The sequence below is a fragment of the Sabethes cyaneus genome, chromosome 1 (assembly GCF_943734655.1).
Source record: "Sabethes cyaneus chromosome 1, idSabCyanKW18_F2, whole genome shotgun sequence".
Taxonomy (NCBI): Eukaryota; Metazoa; Arthropoda; class Insecta; order Diptera; family Culicidae; genus Sabethes; species Sabethes cyaneus.
The window spans coordinates 136,464,246-136,480,564 of NC_071353.1; the positions used below are offsets into that span (position 1 = coordinate 136,464,246).

At 42.1% G+C, this 16,319-nt stretch overlaps 1 protein-coding gene across 4 annotated transcripts in view; it reads left to right on the plus strand.

Annotated features, from left to right (window-relative positions):
- Positions 1–11,633, plus strand: part of LOC128733149 (beta-1,4-mannosyltransferase egh) — a 53,853-nt gene extending 42,220 nt beyond the window's left edge. For all 4 annotated transcript variants that reach the window (XM_053826782.1, XM_053826780.1, XM_053826781.1 and 1 more), the window contains 2 exons: positions 4,066–5,276; positions 9,011–11,633. In XM_053826782.1, coding sequence (XP_053682757.1) covers positions 4,473–5,276; positions 9,011–9,583 — 1,377 coding nt within the window. In that variant the 5' untranslated portion in view covers positions 4,066–4,472 and the 3' untranslated portion in view covers positions 9,584–11,633. The remainder of the gene's footprint in view (positions 1–4,065; positions 5,277–9,010) is intronic.
- The last annotated feature ends 4,686 nt before the right edge of the window (positions 11,634–16,319 follow it).

Consider the following 16,319-nt stretch of genomic DNA (forward strand, 5'->3'; position numbering starts at 1 on the left):
TATATGCATCCTTCGGTTGTATTTTTATAGGCAGTTCTAAGTGGCTTTTTTAAACCATACTAGCAGACCCGGCAACCTTCGTACTGCCACAAATTGAGCTAAATGACGTAAATTATAAATTTCGTATGTAGTCAAAATGTAAGTTAAGTTTTGCACTTCTTGAGAAGTTTATACTTTAGTAAAAAAAGTTAACGGATCACCGGATTTTCACAGAACATTTGTTTTTTACAACTATGCTAAAACGTTAGTAAAGAAAAGGTAATCTTTTTAAAGTCTAAAACTTTATTACCAAACCGTTAAAAATATGGTGATTTTCTAGTACCCAGCAGTTGTGCTGGTATCAATTTATTTTTTTATTAAATGTTAACAAAAAATAAATGTTAAACTCGATGGCTTCGTGAAAACTACCATAAATTTTGACAGGTCATAGTATTTTCTACTGCAGTGTTTACATACCAGTGAAGTAATTTTCTTTTGCATAGCCTTTGATTAATTTCTTGTGCATAATGTAGCACTGAGAGTAGCTCAAGCATCCCCCTTTCTTGACTAAGGAGGGGCTCAAACTTCTATCAGAATATGCTTCTTACCCGAGAAATACACAGTTTGTGTTTTAGTTGCTTGGAAATAGTCTCATATATGGTTGAAATTTCTGCTTCATTTGTATGAGAGCCCCACTTTCAAGAAGAGAACGGGTCTCAAACCACCATAGAAACATTTCTTGTCTTCAAAAACTTCCATATGCTAAATTTCTGTTACATTTGTGTGAGATTATCAGAATTCCACCAAGGTATCATGTGGCATATTTTACGGACGAAACCTTTCTGGATTCATTCAATACGAAGAGACCAACTCTCAAAATGGGTGTCCCAAACAGCGCAGCTTGCTTCCAAAACCGAGCGTACCAGGCTCCTGAATTCTAAGTATCTTTCCTAGCTGTCGTGATGCTCTGTTGATAATCAGTTCATAATGAAGTCCAAACGTTAGTTGTTAATCCAATACAACTCACTATGTTGGAGAATTTGACCGTTAATGCGGTAATCATACAACAACGTATGCTTTTTTCGACAGAAATCGATAACGGCACATTTTGGGACGCTTATAGTCATATAGTTGCAATCGCACTACTCTATAAACCGGTTGATAAATTCTTGAAGTATCAGACAATCGACGTTGTTACAAACAATCATGTAGATTTTGGCATCATCCGCGTACAGTAGTCTCGTTCCCGATGGTAATAGACGGGAAATGTCTTTTACAAACAAAGAAAACAATAGCGGTCCTAAAGTGTTACCCTGAGGTACACCAGTATTGTTTTGGAACCAACATCACAGTGCTGCACCCAATTTAACAACCATTCTGCGGTCTCGTAAACAGGATTGAAACCAAGCAGTTCAACCAGCAGAGACACCCAATTTTATGAGCTTAGCGAGTAAAATTCCGTGGTCGACGCGATCAGGTGCTGCTTTTAAGTCTGTGTAAATTGCGTCAACCTGATGACGCTGGTCCATTTCACGTAAGCAACTGATCTTCCAGGAAAAAAGCCATCCTGCGACGTAGATATATAGTTCTTAACACGAAACAAGAGATGCTTATAAATAATTGCCTCCAAAACCTTCGAGCAAGCACATAGAGAAGTAATTCCGCGGTGGTGTTCGATATTATAAAGCCAAAGCCTGGGTGCTAATTCCGTTATCGAAATTTGACCTTCCGTTTTTATACGACAGACTTCGCAACCAGCTGTTAGAATACAGGACAGTGCGGGGTCAGTGCTACGATCCTATTGACTCTAACAGCCTCTCCCAGCCGAGATTCGAGCATACGACGACTGGCTTATTAGACCAGCGTCTTACCTCGTGGCCAACTGGGAGGACATTATGGTTGTCCCCTTTTTTGAATATAGGAAACATACAGGCGGACTGCCAGCTCCGAGCCAATTGATGGCATTGTATAGAGAGACTGAACAATAAAGCGATTGACCATTTTTTTAAACAGTACAGCAGGAATGCCATCCGATCCAGGATAATAGCATCGTTCCATTCTACCAACGGCTTCAGCAACTACAAATTCAGTAACTGTGAATGTTTGAGCTGCAATTTTGTCACTCGGAGCAAAACGTAACGCTGCTATCAATACTTTCCGATGAAACTGACTTATGGCTTAAAAACTCCCAAGAAGTATTCAGCAAACACATCACATTTTCGGTTGCCGGTAGAGGCTGATGAATTGTTGCAGAGAATTTATCTACAGCTTCATTTAAATCGGTACAATTACAATGCATTGATAGCATATCAATGTTAATATAAATCTAACGTTTTCAATTTTTAAACAATAAAGTTATGCTTTTCGGGATATTATTTATTTCATGTTTTCACTCCTTTCTGTAAAGAAATTTTCAACTCTTCCTGTAAAGTTTTTAAGCATCCGTAGATATCAGCACTTGCTCCCTAGGTCCGAAGAAAATTCTTAAATCCGTAAACCTGACATTGCTGCCATTGAGCCCTTCCATCCAGCACATCTCCTCCGTTGACGGCGTACCAACTTCGAACATACAGCTTTTCAATACCTCGAAGTGCACTCGAGCGATTCCTTGGAAGATGAGAAGAGATCGGCAGTTCAACGTCCCGAGTTTCCAAACCGTTTCATCGTTCAAATTGTTGTTCAAATTCAGTATCAAAGTCCTCCTATACAAAGATTTCTAGTTTACATTAAGTGAACAAACTACTCTACGTTAATCTCGTTTGTCGTACACCGTGGAGTAAATCTTTGTATTTAAAATGATAGTCAATCAAGCAAATAATGAGATGTATACTCATATTTTCTGTATTAATATTTACTACGAATAATATTATGTAATAAATATATACAAAATAAATATTAAATCGGCGACGGCCAGGCCGATTGAGCAGCATTTACGGCAGAGATAATTCTTTAAAATGTAATAAGATTCATAAGATTGAACATTATATGAACAATGTTGCATTTTTGAGGGGAGAAAGAAACCATTTGATAACTACTCGGTTGTTGCACCGAAATTGTCTTTAAGTATAAAAATTCTTATAAAGAGCACGTTTTCATGGAAATACGAAGTTACGATGCAAGCGTCGTTTGCTTCGATCTTTTCATGGTTGAAAAAATACTTCCATAGCCCCGTCCTCTGTAGTTATGCTTGAAAACGTGTTGTAACCTTCCATTTTAATATGATTTATGGCTGTTGCAGTTGAAAGCCGTAATAATCGACGTGCGACATTCGGTTTTATTCTTGTTCTGTGTGTCGCGACTACGTCGCAGGTGGTGCGCTGTATAGCGCATCAATATACGAACACAGCGCACCAAGTGCGACGTAGTTGCGACACGCAGAACAAGAATAAAACCGAATGTCGCACGTCGATTATTACGGTTTTCAACTGCAACAACAATAACAATCCTTACCAGTTGGATGTATATTTTAAAGCCGGCTTTTAGAAAATAAGTTCAACTTTGTTTGACCTGTACGCTTGACTCTGCGCATTTTTTTAAATTTACTTTATCAACGAGAAAGCGAGAAGCAGTGCTAGAATGGATTTTTTTTTCATTTTTGATATACAAATGACATCATTATCAATAACAATGAAATTAGAATGACCTCAGATAAGTGTCTGATTAATCGCGATATGTTTTTGTCCGTGGACTCATTGGAAGGAGGAACAGTTGTGACGTGTTTTAGAAATTTGTGCAATGCAATCGAATAAAGAATTTATTACTAAGTGTGTCATACTACGGACTCGACTTTAATGATTCACTTTCCATTCGATAACCGCGCAATCGTTATACAATTCAACTTTCCCAGTTTTGCACTGAATTCCTACCGTTATAATGATGATTTCACCACTTAAAGCTTTTCAGTGCCAGTTTATTCTTATCGCCCCGAAGCAATTACGCTCGGACGTGTGTCACAACAATAATCAAAGGGTGACCGGTATCATCTCAAGACCAACGTTAATAATTAACTATATTTGATCTGTCTTATCAGTTACCTATTCGCTGAGCACTGAAGTGTTTTCCTTTTTTTCGTTCGCTCCTCAACAGGTGAATCTACACAGCCACAGATAGAGTGCAACCAAATCGAGCGCGAAATGCGGCGATAGGACCCAGTCGTGTCGTGACGGGACGCAATGCTACACCGGAAGAAGCCCTCATCGCAGCGTAGTCCACCCGCGGATAGGACTGCGTTCAAAACCTGAGTACCTACTGCACTAACTACTTTCGAGAGCAATTTCAATTACCTTGGTGCAACTATCGCGACGTTAGGTGTAGAATGGAAAGCTAGCTTTAGATCATTAGTGAAACGAACTGACAAGTGATAACAGGTGAAATCTCAGCAAAGCTGTTCGTGGCAGAATACGATTGAAGTTGCAACAGTGAGTTAATACAAGTACAACAAGAACGTGGTAAAGCGACAACACAGCAAGTTACCGGATACTGCAAAACATAAGATGCTGAACTCCACCTCCAAGCATTTGCTGCATTGTGCGCTGCTCGTCACGTTAGTGGTTGTGTTCCTAGTATTTACGGGAGGTATCAAAGTAAACGAGAACAGCTTTGTGTCGGTTGATCCTTGGGAGGAATATGGCACGATACCAACGCTACTGCTATACATGCTGCGGTTGCTTACGTTCCTGACGCTACCCCAGGTGATATTCAATTTACTCGGACTGGTGTGCTACAATGCCTTCCCAGACAAGGTAGTGCTAAAAGGGTCGCCTTTGTTGGCACCATTCATATGCATTCGGGTCGTAACCCGTGGCGACTATCCGGATCTAGTCAAATCCAATGTGATGCGTAACATGAATACATGTTTGGATACCGGGCTGGAAAACTTCCTGATCGAAGTTGTTACCGACAAGGCAGTGAATCTGCTTAAGCACCGCCGAACGCGGGAGATCGTTGTCCCGAAAGATTACAAAACGAAAACCGGTGCCATGTTCAAATCGCGCGCCTTGCAGTACTGCCTGGAGGACACGGTAAACGTACTTAACAACAACGACTGGGTGGTGCATCTGGACGAGGAAACACTACTAACCAAGAACAGTGTGCGGGGCATTATCAACTTTGTCCTGGACGGGAAGCATCCCTTCGGGCAGGGGCTGATTACGTACGCCAACGAAAACGTCGTCAACTGGCTGACGACGCTGGCCGACAGCTTCCGTGTTTCGGACGACATGGGCAAGCTGCGGTTGCAGTTCAAAATGTTCCACAAGCCGTTCTTCAGTTGGAAGGGCAGTTACGTCGTTACTCAGGTTAGTAATATGAAAAAAGTTTTAAATTATTTTTGAAAGCGCCTGGTAGAATTCCTGAATCAACACGAAAGTGAACAAAAGATTCTTTTTAATTTCTACTACAACAAATGTTATGTTCCTTCAGTGGGGACAGTTGTGGACTGATTGAAGTTAATTGTTGAGCATACTTGATGGACTTGCGAATAATTTCAACGTTTAAAATATTTGGGGTTTCCTATTTTCCCGTAGAATTATAACAGAAACAGATTGAGTCCCGAGTGATGATTCCAGAATTCTATGAAACTGTGTGATTATTGAGTTGCTGATCCATTTCCTCCTACTAAGCTGATGTCGAGGAGAATTTTCGATGATTTCGCTTTGTCCAAACCGACCCGTTGTGCCGTTTCAGTTTTCGGATGTACGTGGTCTGCTTGATCCTGTATCCGAATGCACTTCTCTCTATCTCCATTCCAAGGAAATGACAAACGCTTCAAAAACTCGTCACGTTGAAATGATGGACTTGATGACTCTTGACAATTACGTGAAATTCTTTTTCTGTCTGCGTCCCGATGATCACGTCGTCGATGTAAATGAGAATAAACGACTAAACATCGTTCCCACGTCGTACGTATAGGCATGTATTCAACTTTGTTGGATGGAATTCCATGGTCTTGAAAACGTAATCCATTTTCCGGTTCCATACGCGCCGGTTAATGGTTTCATCTTGCGTTACGTTGAAGTATGCGGTTTTGACATTGACGCGCATGACTATGGAAGCAGAGCTCGGAAGGTTGTCTGCTTTCCCACCGGTGCGCAGACCTCATCGTAATCGGGTGAAGCCTTGAGCGACGATTCTGGCCTTGTATCCTACCACGTTTCCTTTCTCGTTCTTCTTGGCCTTGAATAGCCATTTGTAACCGATAGCCTTCTTGCCTGGCGGTAGTTACACTAGCTCCCTTGTTTCGCTCTCCAACAGCACCCGAAATTCGAACAGCATGCACCTCGCCCGCTCAACGACAGTCCTGGCCGTGTCAAGTCAACCACAAACGCCACGTAATACTGGCTTCGGTCGTCCGACTCTCTCTTACTTTGGTGCGCATATGTCCGTGTGGACAAGTTCCAGGACGCCACTGGCATGATGACCGCTCTTCGGAAATGAGAGACGGGTTTGCTTACCCATTGGATCGCCGTAGAAACGTGCAAGCTAGTCGTTCATACACACTTCTCTTGAACTCCACCAAAGATGGTTCTTAGCACCCGCCATTTGAAAACTCCGAGTGGTCGTAGGTCCTCTTCTAGCAGTGTCCAAGTTTTATGCCCGTAGAGGACAACCGGTCTATTTAGCGTTTTGTACAGTGTGTACTTTGTACGGGGGCTCACCGCAAGCGTTCGTGGAGTCTGTAGTAGGCCCGACTTGCGTTGATAATACGTCACGGCGGGTATTGTTGTCCTCTGTTCCCAAACTCATCCCCGTCGATAACTTGACGGTATTGTCCAAGCGGTCCCTGTCGCACTCGGTCCCGCCCGTCAGCATATACTTTGCTTTAGACGTATTTATCTTCAACCCAATCTCCTCGCTTCGCGTTTTAGTCTGGTGTACTGATCTTTCACCGCCTCAAATGTTCTGCCGACAGCACTTCTGGATGATTTGCCGCAGGGTGAAGATTTGGTTCGTTGTAGACCGACCCCCCCTGAAGCCGGCCTGATAACTTCCCACAAATCTATTGGCTATTGACGATAGTCGGTGGGTGATAGCTTGGGACAGCACTTTGTAGGTCGCATTCAAGATAGTGCTCGCTCGGTAGTTCTTACAATCCAGCTTATCGCTTTTCTTGTAGATGGAGGAAATGTTGATGCAGTCCATTCTCCTATGTCATACGTTAAAATCTGCTGACGTAGATTCAAAGGACGACGCCCTCCGAAACAATCTATGTTACAAATCGTGAATCTCGGTTGCTGTCAGCTCATTATCCGGATCGATAAACTTCACACCCTTGTTGTTGAAACGCACCTCCTGACCGTGGCGACCCACCGACAGATTGTTCGACATCAATGGAATGAACTTGACGTCGTTCACATCAATGGAGAGACTATCTGGACAGCATTTGGCTGCTAATTTGATGACTCTTGTTGCAGCAATGCCGGCAGAAAAATCAGAGGGCCTAGGTGGCTTCTTCGAGGTACACCTGACGAAGCTGGATAGTAATTTGTATACATTCGCTCACTGACACCACTGAATCGGAGGCATATTATCGTGCTTACTATGAACGGCTGTGAACGTACATAGTGTACCCGGGTCAAGACGCTCATTAGACCGAATGTGATTGTTTGCTACGGGCATCAAGCCTGAAGAAAGAGTGCTGGAGGATCCTGCGAATGCTCGGAGATTTCGAAGGACGACTGTTAAGAACGATTACTGGTGATGAACCCAGTTTTGTAAAGGTAGTTATAGTTGGGCGAATATGGTGCGCAGGGATATGTTGCAAGAATGCCAGACATTGACCTTGTTATGATGGTGTTTGGTTCAAATCCGATAGGGACAAGACAACCAGAAGCACAGCGACCATGATGGTTAGACCAGGTGGAGCGACATTTGGTGGCGAGGACACAGTGTCCAGGGAATTGGAGAGCGGCAACTAACAATCGTTCTTTCGCACGTGTTTCCATTATTTCTCGCCTGGCTATGTAAACCTGTTCACAATGTGGGTAACTGTTTGCATAAATCCCTGATTTTCTATGTTCCTCAATCGGGTCTTTAGTTGATCCCAACTTACTTTTGCGCTAGTTTCGGCCGGTGAAGACGAGGTCGATTCCGCATTTCTTTATTTTTCGACGCAGAGGACGTATTATATTTCCGTCGAATTCTACTGCCACTCTCTTTAGTTCTGGTGTTGTTGGTGTGGTTAGCATTGGCGTAACTAGGGGGCCTAAGCCTAATGTTCAACGGTAATTCAACGGTAATGTTTTCATCCTTTGCATCATATGATGAAAAGCAGCCATTTTGTGTTGGTGCTAGTGGTTGGGTCAACTAGGTGTAACACATTTTGTATTGGTGGGTTTTCTGTATATTTTAAATTCTAATGTTTCTGCATTTTCGATTTGTCTAATTCCCAACATGTCCAAGAAAGGAAGTTTTCCTTCCTTTTCTATTTCGTCTGTGAAGTATATGTTCTTGTGCGTACTGTTTATGGATGCTAGAATGATTCCTAGTTCTCCTTTTTTATTCTGTTGAAAACATTGTCGCCGTATCACCACCATCTTTTCGGGAGTAACTGGTTTTGTTCCAGCTAACTTTCAAGTTTAGCCATAAACAGTTCGTACAGAAACGATGATAGTGGATTACCCATTGGCGCCCCTTTCAACTGTTTGTAGTAGTTTCCCCTAAATGTAAAGTAACTCTCCTCCATAAATAAACGTGTCAGCTTCAAGTATCCTCCTACCTTTGTTCTCCATGCGTTGTCCCCAATAGTCAATCTTCCAAGATGGTTATCGATTCTTTCACAGTGACGCTCGGGAATAAGACCGTAACATCGAAAAAGACCATTCTGTCATCTTCTGTTAGTTTTCTGGATTTCTTCCATTCATTCTCTTGAATGAATGTCGCGAGGCAAAATTACAAAATTGTGCCATAGTTGCATATTTGGACCGTTAATCGGCTTAGGAATTCTCTTGGCTATAGCTCAGTGTGTCATTAAAACATTCCAAAATATATTGCCACATTTTTAATTTTTGTTCTTTTTCCATTTTCATTGTAGGTCCACGCCGAGAAGGAGGTCTCGTTCGACAACGGAATCGACGGTTCGGTGGCCGAGGATTGTTTCTTTGCGATGCGAGCGTTCGCCAAGGGATACAGCTTCAACTTCATCGAGGGTGAAATGTACGAAAAGTCGCCGTTCACCTTGCTGGACTTCCTGCAGCAGCGGAAACGCTGGCTGCAGGGAATCCTGCTGGTGGTGCACTCGAACGCGATCCCGTGGTACAACAAATTTCTGCTTACCATCAGTGTGTACTCCTGGGTCACGATGCCCCTGTCCACTTCGAACATGATTTTCGCCGCTCTGTATCCGATTCCCTGTCCGAACATGGTGGACTTTCTGTGCGCTTTCATCGCAGGCTTCAACATCTACATGTACGTTTTCGGGGTGATAAAATCGTTCTCCCTGTACCGTTTCGGAGTGGTTAAGTTCCTCGCGTGCGTCCTGGGAGCACTGTGCACGATCCCGATCAATGTTATCATCGAAAACGTTGCCGTCATCTGGGGTCTCGTCGGGAAGAAGCACAAATTCTACGTCGTACAGAAGGATGTCCATGCACTGGTGACTGTTTAAGTCTGCCTTTACACGACTACCGGTGGTGGTCAGGTTTTAGGAAAAGGTCGCGGCCGATGAATTACTTCGATTCACTATCTGATGACGATAGGCTCTAGCGGTATTATTTACCATTACTAGGCATTAGAACTTTTCTTTTCATGTAGCTGTGTAAGTTAAGCAGGTTAGCTGTTGTTATTATTACCTGTAAATTTGATATGATTCAGTATTTTCTCTGAATTACCAAGAAAAGGTATAGTTTCGCGCGTTGATAGAAAAGTCTTGTACTTTTGTTTGTTGTTCACACTCAACAAACTTGCTACATACAAGTATAGGTTATACGCGTGACAAAAAGTGTTTGTTTTCATTCAACCTTCTGATAACCGAGGGTACGTAGCTCATCACGGAGTTTACAATAAAATATTGATGGTTCTTGGCAATATCGCTTAATAACGGTAATGGAAATTTAATTGAAAGGCTGATAGGGCTTCATTAACCGGAAATGTGCAGCAGCAGCAGCGAAACAAACGCAACACTTGAATTCACACGCTGTTGTCACGCCAACCATCTATTAGTAGGATAATAAATGCAAGCTGACCGGTAATTTAACTTTTCAAGGCCTACTTTACCTACAATGAGAACTATTCGGAAAACTACTCCATTTTTATATGACACAAGTCTCATACCTACTGATTGGCTTGTAAATCACAAACTAAGAAATTAAGCTAGGCTCAAATAATTTATTTGTTATGACCTACTACAGTCTTTTCCATTGCGCCGTTTTAGAAATGTTTCCCAAATACATCTTAAATAAAGCATAATTTTGATATCTTCACCATTGGAACAAATTTGAAAAATGTTTTCTGGGGGAAAATTTTTCAGGTTATTTTTCGTACATCCTGATATCCATTCTCTGCTATTGAAATTTAGAATTGATTCAACCAGAAAAAAGGGAACATCAGCGTAAAGGCACAGTCTACATCCGTGATGAGTAACTTTCCCTTTTCCTGTAGTGTAAAGAGCATGCTAATGTTTAGGTGGAAAATGCGATATGCGAGAGGGCAAGGAAACGCTAATGAGATTTTCATGGTTTGTTATTTATTTTACCTGTTTATTTCGTGTATAATTGTTTACCATAAATTAGAACGTTAAGTGTACATTATATTTGGGAACTGTGTTCTCTGGTCGAGTGGATTGATATCAGCATCACTGAAATAGACAGAAATTACACTCATTGGAAGGAAACCTTTGTGCTAATTCAAAAGAGATCCTTTGTAATTTTATCCTGATCTATCTTAGCTAAGCATCACAGAGGGAGCAAAAACTGAACAGGTATTCTGTTTGCAATGATTTCAGTCATCAAAAGAAGCATGATAGAACTTGATAATCACAACCAATTGTTACTGTTTCGTAGAAATCACTGCTTGTACGCCACATAATTTATTAAGATTAAACGCTTGTTCAGATTGCGCGCCGAGAACGTTTAGCTACTAGTTTAGTACGATGATAACAGAAAACAAATTACTCATATTAGAACAAAATTATGAACAGAATAAACATCCACGTCCACACACGTTGTTCATTACCTATTAACAAGATACAACGCTAGTAATGACAGAATAAATATTATTAATAAAAACGGAAAACCAAACAAAAATCTTCAAAAAAGTAAGCAGCATTTAAATTAGTGAATAATTGAAACTGTACTATTGGATATAGAGATAAAGTAAAACAAAAAAAAAACTTCAGCAAAACAATCTAGAAGTTAATACCACAACAACACATGCTAAGAAAAAAGTAATTCCAAGGTCGTCGTCGTCGTCGGTGATGTTTTAAAGAAACAGCTTAAGAGGGGGATTGTTTCTATACATTTTTCTATAGGGACAGCCATTTGATATGAACAAATAGTAGAAGTATGAAAACAAATAGCAGCGCAAAAATAACACTTTGAAAACAGTCGTCGCAATAAGCTAGCAAAAGCAAAACAGAAACAGAAACACACGCAAATGTTATTTATGATCTAACCTTCAAATGGAACTGGCGGTAAAATTAACAAATAAAATAATTGCGATTCAACATTAGACGAGCGAGACCGAGAGAGCGAAAGCCGTTGATCGAGATAGAAGCGAAAGAATGTGAGTTCAGAGGGTCCCCACCGAGTTCGAACGTTCTACGAACGTCCTTTCCTTTGTTGTTATGCAAATGTTCGAAATGCAATGAATCGCTTGGAAATGGCTTATTGGGTAACTCCTAATGATGAAGTAAGTTCTTCTTGCATTTGGCGTGGATTTTCATCGAGCAATGCCTCAAAGTATTCTGACTTTCCTGCACATATATAGTTGTCAATATCTAGAAGTTAACGGAACCAATTATGGTACATTATTTCACTTGGAGGAGCTGCTCGGTAGATATTGCAGGTCGAAGATCCGTTTTTGGAGAAGATCTCTGGTGAACGCATATGTATCTTGTGTCGATGTCGTTGTTTCCAGACCTTCGGATGCACAATTGCTTGTCCTGGTAAACGACGGTTGGGTAGACGAATTCCTCGTTGATGTCGTTCAGAAGTTTGTGCATACATAGCAGCTACTGGCATCCTTGAGCCAGTGCCATGAGCTCGGCTTTTGTCGAAGAAAAAGCAACACAGGTTTGTTTTTGGGTGCCCCAACTTACTAGCCCGCCGCCGAACTTGATCAGGTCACCGGAGTTGGATTTACGGTCTTTTTCATCTCCAGCCCAATGTGCGTCGACAAAGCATTTAATAGCTTTGTCTCCAGATTCCACATGCAGCGGTAGCTCTAAGGTTGCCTTGAGGTCCAGTCTCGGTAGATAGGTAAGGTAGATATCTGGCCAGATGTTGACCCCGACGTATAGCAAACTACCCACCAATCTTCGGTACGATTCATTGGTAAAGCCGCTTGCTTCATTTAGAATTGGAACAAACTTTTACTTATATTGTGGCGCACTTGGTGGGCGGATTTGGAAGTTCTTGGCGCTCAGGTGTCGGAAATTTTGTTAGCATCACCTATGTATTTAAGACATTCCGCAAAACGACTGTGTTTTGTAAACAAACAACATGAAAGCCGGAAGAAGGGAAAAAATTGTGCACAGTTATTTGGGAAATCCATTGTGGTCTTGTTCTAGGTTAGCTACACAGCTGAAATTGCCCAGAAATACCGTATGGCGCGTTATCAAACGGTATAAGGAAACATTGACGACGATTCGGAAGCCTCAAGCTAATCATCGAAGTGGAACTGTCGACCAAAAACTGCGTGGCAAGATTTTGAAGACCGTCAAGAGGAATACCAACCTGTCGGGCTGTGTGCGCCATCTAATGAGCCATCACAGGAAAACTTCGAGAATTTCTTCGAAACCGTGACGAATAATTTTATCCGTATTTTTTCTTAAAAGTATGAAGAAAATGTTACATTTATGTAAGAAAAGATCTTGAATTCAATAATAAATAACTGAAATACACGCAATTGTTTTGCAATTGTGCTACACGATCTTGTCGATGTATCCGGTCTGATTCAACACGTAGACAACACGATTCGAATCCCGAGGAACTCGACCAGATACCGGTCTCTCATTGGACCACGCCGGGCGTTCTCCTTCGACGACAGCTCGCTCCCATCGGCAAGTGTGACATGCTTCACCTCTCTTTCGTGGAGCTTCGTAAAAAATTCTCAACTTGCAACGGTGTGGCTACTCGCTCCTGAGTCCACGATGCCCGGCGTCCTCGCCTCGATCCTTGTGCCGGTTGGTCAGAATAATGCAAACGAAACAAAATTGTGAATTACCTTTTTCTCGAACGATGAAAGATGCCGTTTCGCGGTTTCGTCCGAGTTTTCGCTTGACAAGCTCCAGGGTCAGGTCCTAATCGTATCGCGTCTCCAGAACGCTGATGATGGTGTCGAACGAGATCGGAAGACTCCTCAAGATCATCGCGACCATGAGATTTTCTTTCAGCTTTTGTCCGGTATTCGTAAGGTTCGAAAATGTACTCCGCCAAGTCCTCTCCTCTCGAATGTTTGTTATAGATCCGCTTCAAGAATGAGACCTTTGACGTGAGGCTCACCTTCTGATGGTTCTGGAGCGCTTTGCAGGTTTCTTTCGCGTTCTTCGAAGGACGAATCAGCGCATGTTGACTGTCTTCGATGAGCAACCCAATAGTGTCCTGACCTTGGCATCTCCAGCAGCGGTTCAAATAGCAGTTTTGGCCTCTACAGTCTGTTTCACGCCTAGTTTCACGAAATGACACAAGTTCCTCCGCATCACTAGCAGTTCCACCTTGAAGCGCCAGCTTGCGCAGTTTGAATTATTTAGGACAATTCTTGTTTACTTCTTGTCTTTTGCTCGTAGCATTCTGGTGACGTTCTCGCCGTTCCCCGGGTGGATTGGTGGATGCTTCTTTTCGTTCGTGTGCATCATGCGTATTTAGGAACGCCTATTCTTTATTCCTGGGTTTTTCATGCTTCTCGTCCTTCGGAGGCTGAGGTGAAACGTTCCGCATGTACTAGATTTTAAATCGACCACGGGTAGACCTACTTGGTGTAGCGCCCAACTAAATTGGATGTTTGTCGGCAGCTTGTCCACCAGTTCTCGTAGGAGAATCGGGTTGGACAGGTGGTTCGTTATTCCAACAGCCGCCATATGACCACACAAATTTTGCACAGCCAAACTATGGCCACCAGGTTATGAACAATCTGCTCCGGCCTACCGTACAATGTCTGAAGGGTAGACAGCACTTGTGGCACGGTAGACGGATGTAGAAGAAAACTACTGACGGCATCTTTCGCAGCACCTTTCAGCGCCCGTTGCAAACGCAGTAAGTTTTCAGAAAGTAAATAACCATAGGCCTCTGTCGAATGGTTATAACTACTGATAAAAAGCGGCCACTCGACAGGGTCCCCGCTAAAGACAGGAAGCTCTCTTGTGTTGACTTGCCTTGCTGCCAACTGATGGGACGTAGGACTTTGCATTGCATGACCATAATTTACATCTTCGGGGACATTTCGTGGCCCTAACGGATCTACTAGAAGAGGAATAGAGGGGCAATCCTGGCTTTGGAGGTACATAAAATGTCTGGGTGGGTGTCCCTACTAGGTCTACTTTGTCGGGAGTCGTTTGAGGGTTATTACTTACAGGTACACCTTGCTGGTTCGCCGCTGAAACGTCGTGCTGATTCGGCCTGTTCTGCTGCATGCTGTGCCGATTGATGTTCGCACTTAAAGCGAAGTCGTTGCACCTCCTCGGTAAGATACTGCTCCTGTGCCAGGAACCTCTGCTTCTCTTCGTCTCGTTTCGAACGCTCAACTTGGCATTGCTGTTCTAGCTGTTTGATCCGTTGTACTAGGTCCATTTCCCTATTCCTATGCTGCTTATCGACGTCGTCCCCTTCTTCAAGTCGGCTTCGATTTGCTGCAGTCGCTACTTGTCTTGTTTACGCTGTTCATCCGCATATTTTAACAGGTTGGCCAACTCCTGTTCTCGCTGGTCTCGTAGTTGTAGTGCTTTCTCTTCTTTCTCACGTTGTTGCTGATAAATTCCTTCCATACGGTATCTGTTCTGCTCTCGATTCTCCTCGGCATGCTTAAGCAGATTTGCTAACTCCTGCTCTCGCTTTTCTAGCCGCCGGAGCTCTTCTTACTGCTGCTCGGCATGCTTTCGCATCTTGCTTGTCTCGCGTTGCCATTCTCCGTACGGTAGTGGATTTCTAATCAACTAAGTGATGATCTTTGGAAAAGCGTCTACTTTCGATGAACTCGAAATCTGACCGCTGCTGTCAAACAATCAGCTTAACCCAAGCAGCACCATTTGTTGCATGAAGGGTTACGCAACTCTAATTGAAACATTCAAATATGGTAAAAGTTCGCATCAGTTACCTTTATCGAATTGTTATGTGATTGAAAAAGCGCAAGAGGTGGAGCCTATATGCAACCAATTGTTACACAGATGTTTTATGGAACATCAATGCGCGTTATCTATCCATTCGCGACTACGATACTAAAAGAGATTTTAAGCCTGTTCGCACTCCCACGAAATCCTATGCCGCGTTGTCAAAACTTGCGTGAAAACATAAACAAAAATACTTCCTTCTCTTTTTTTCTCGCACAAAAACCAATGCGCGTTATCTAAATACAAGCAGGTATTCGCGACTACGATACTAAAAGAGATTTTATGCCTGTTCGCACTCACACGAAATTCTATGTCGCGTTGTCAAAACTTGCGTGAAAACAAAAACAAAAATACTTTCTTCTCTTTTTTCCTCGCACAAAAACCAAACAATTATGAGCAACTTCATCACGAATTATGTTTAGCGGAAACCGGGATTTCCTCTCAGGGCTCCAAGACGAAAATTATTTATATTAATATTCTTAATGCGACTTTAGTTTTTTGGGCCTATTATGAGCTAATCTCCATGCCATTCAAAATTTATCGTGCAAAATTAATTTTGCTTTGTATTATTTGATGCGCCTCGTGAAAGTTATTAATTTATTTATTTTCAAGTTTAAAGAATTAACCCAGCCAGATTAAGAATTCGTTTACGATGGAAAAATGCGGTGTAAAATCGAACTAGATACTGCAATCAAATAATATTTTAGTAAATGCCATGGATTCCTGATGAATGTTCGTGTAATTATTGTTAAAATAAAAACATTCCTTCGTTGAAAAATATTTTTTCATAAAAATATGGCAGAATATGATGTTACATTGTTTGTATTTGTTTGGTTACATTTTATTTAACAATATGCCGTAA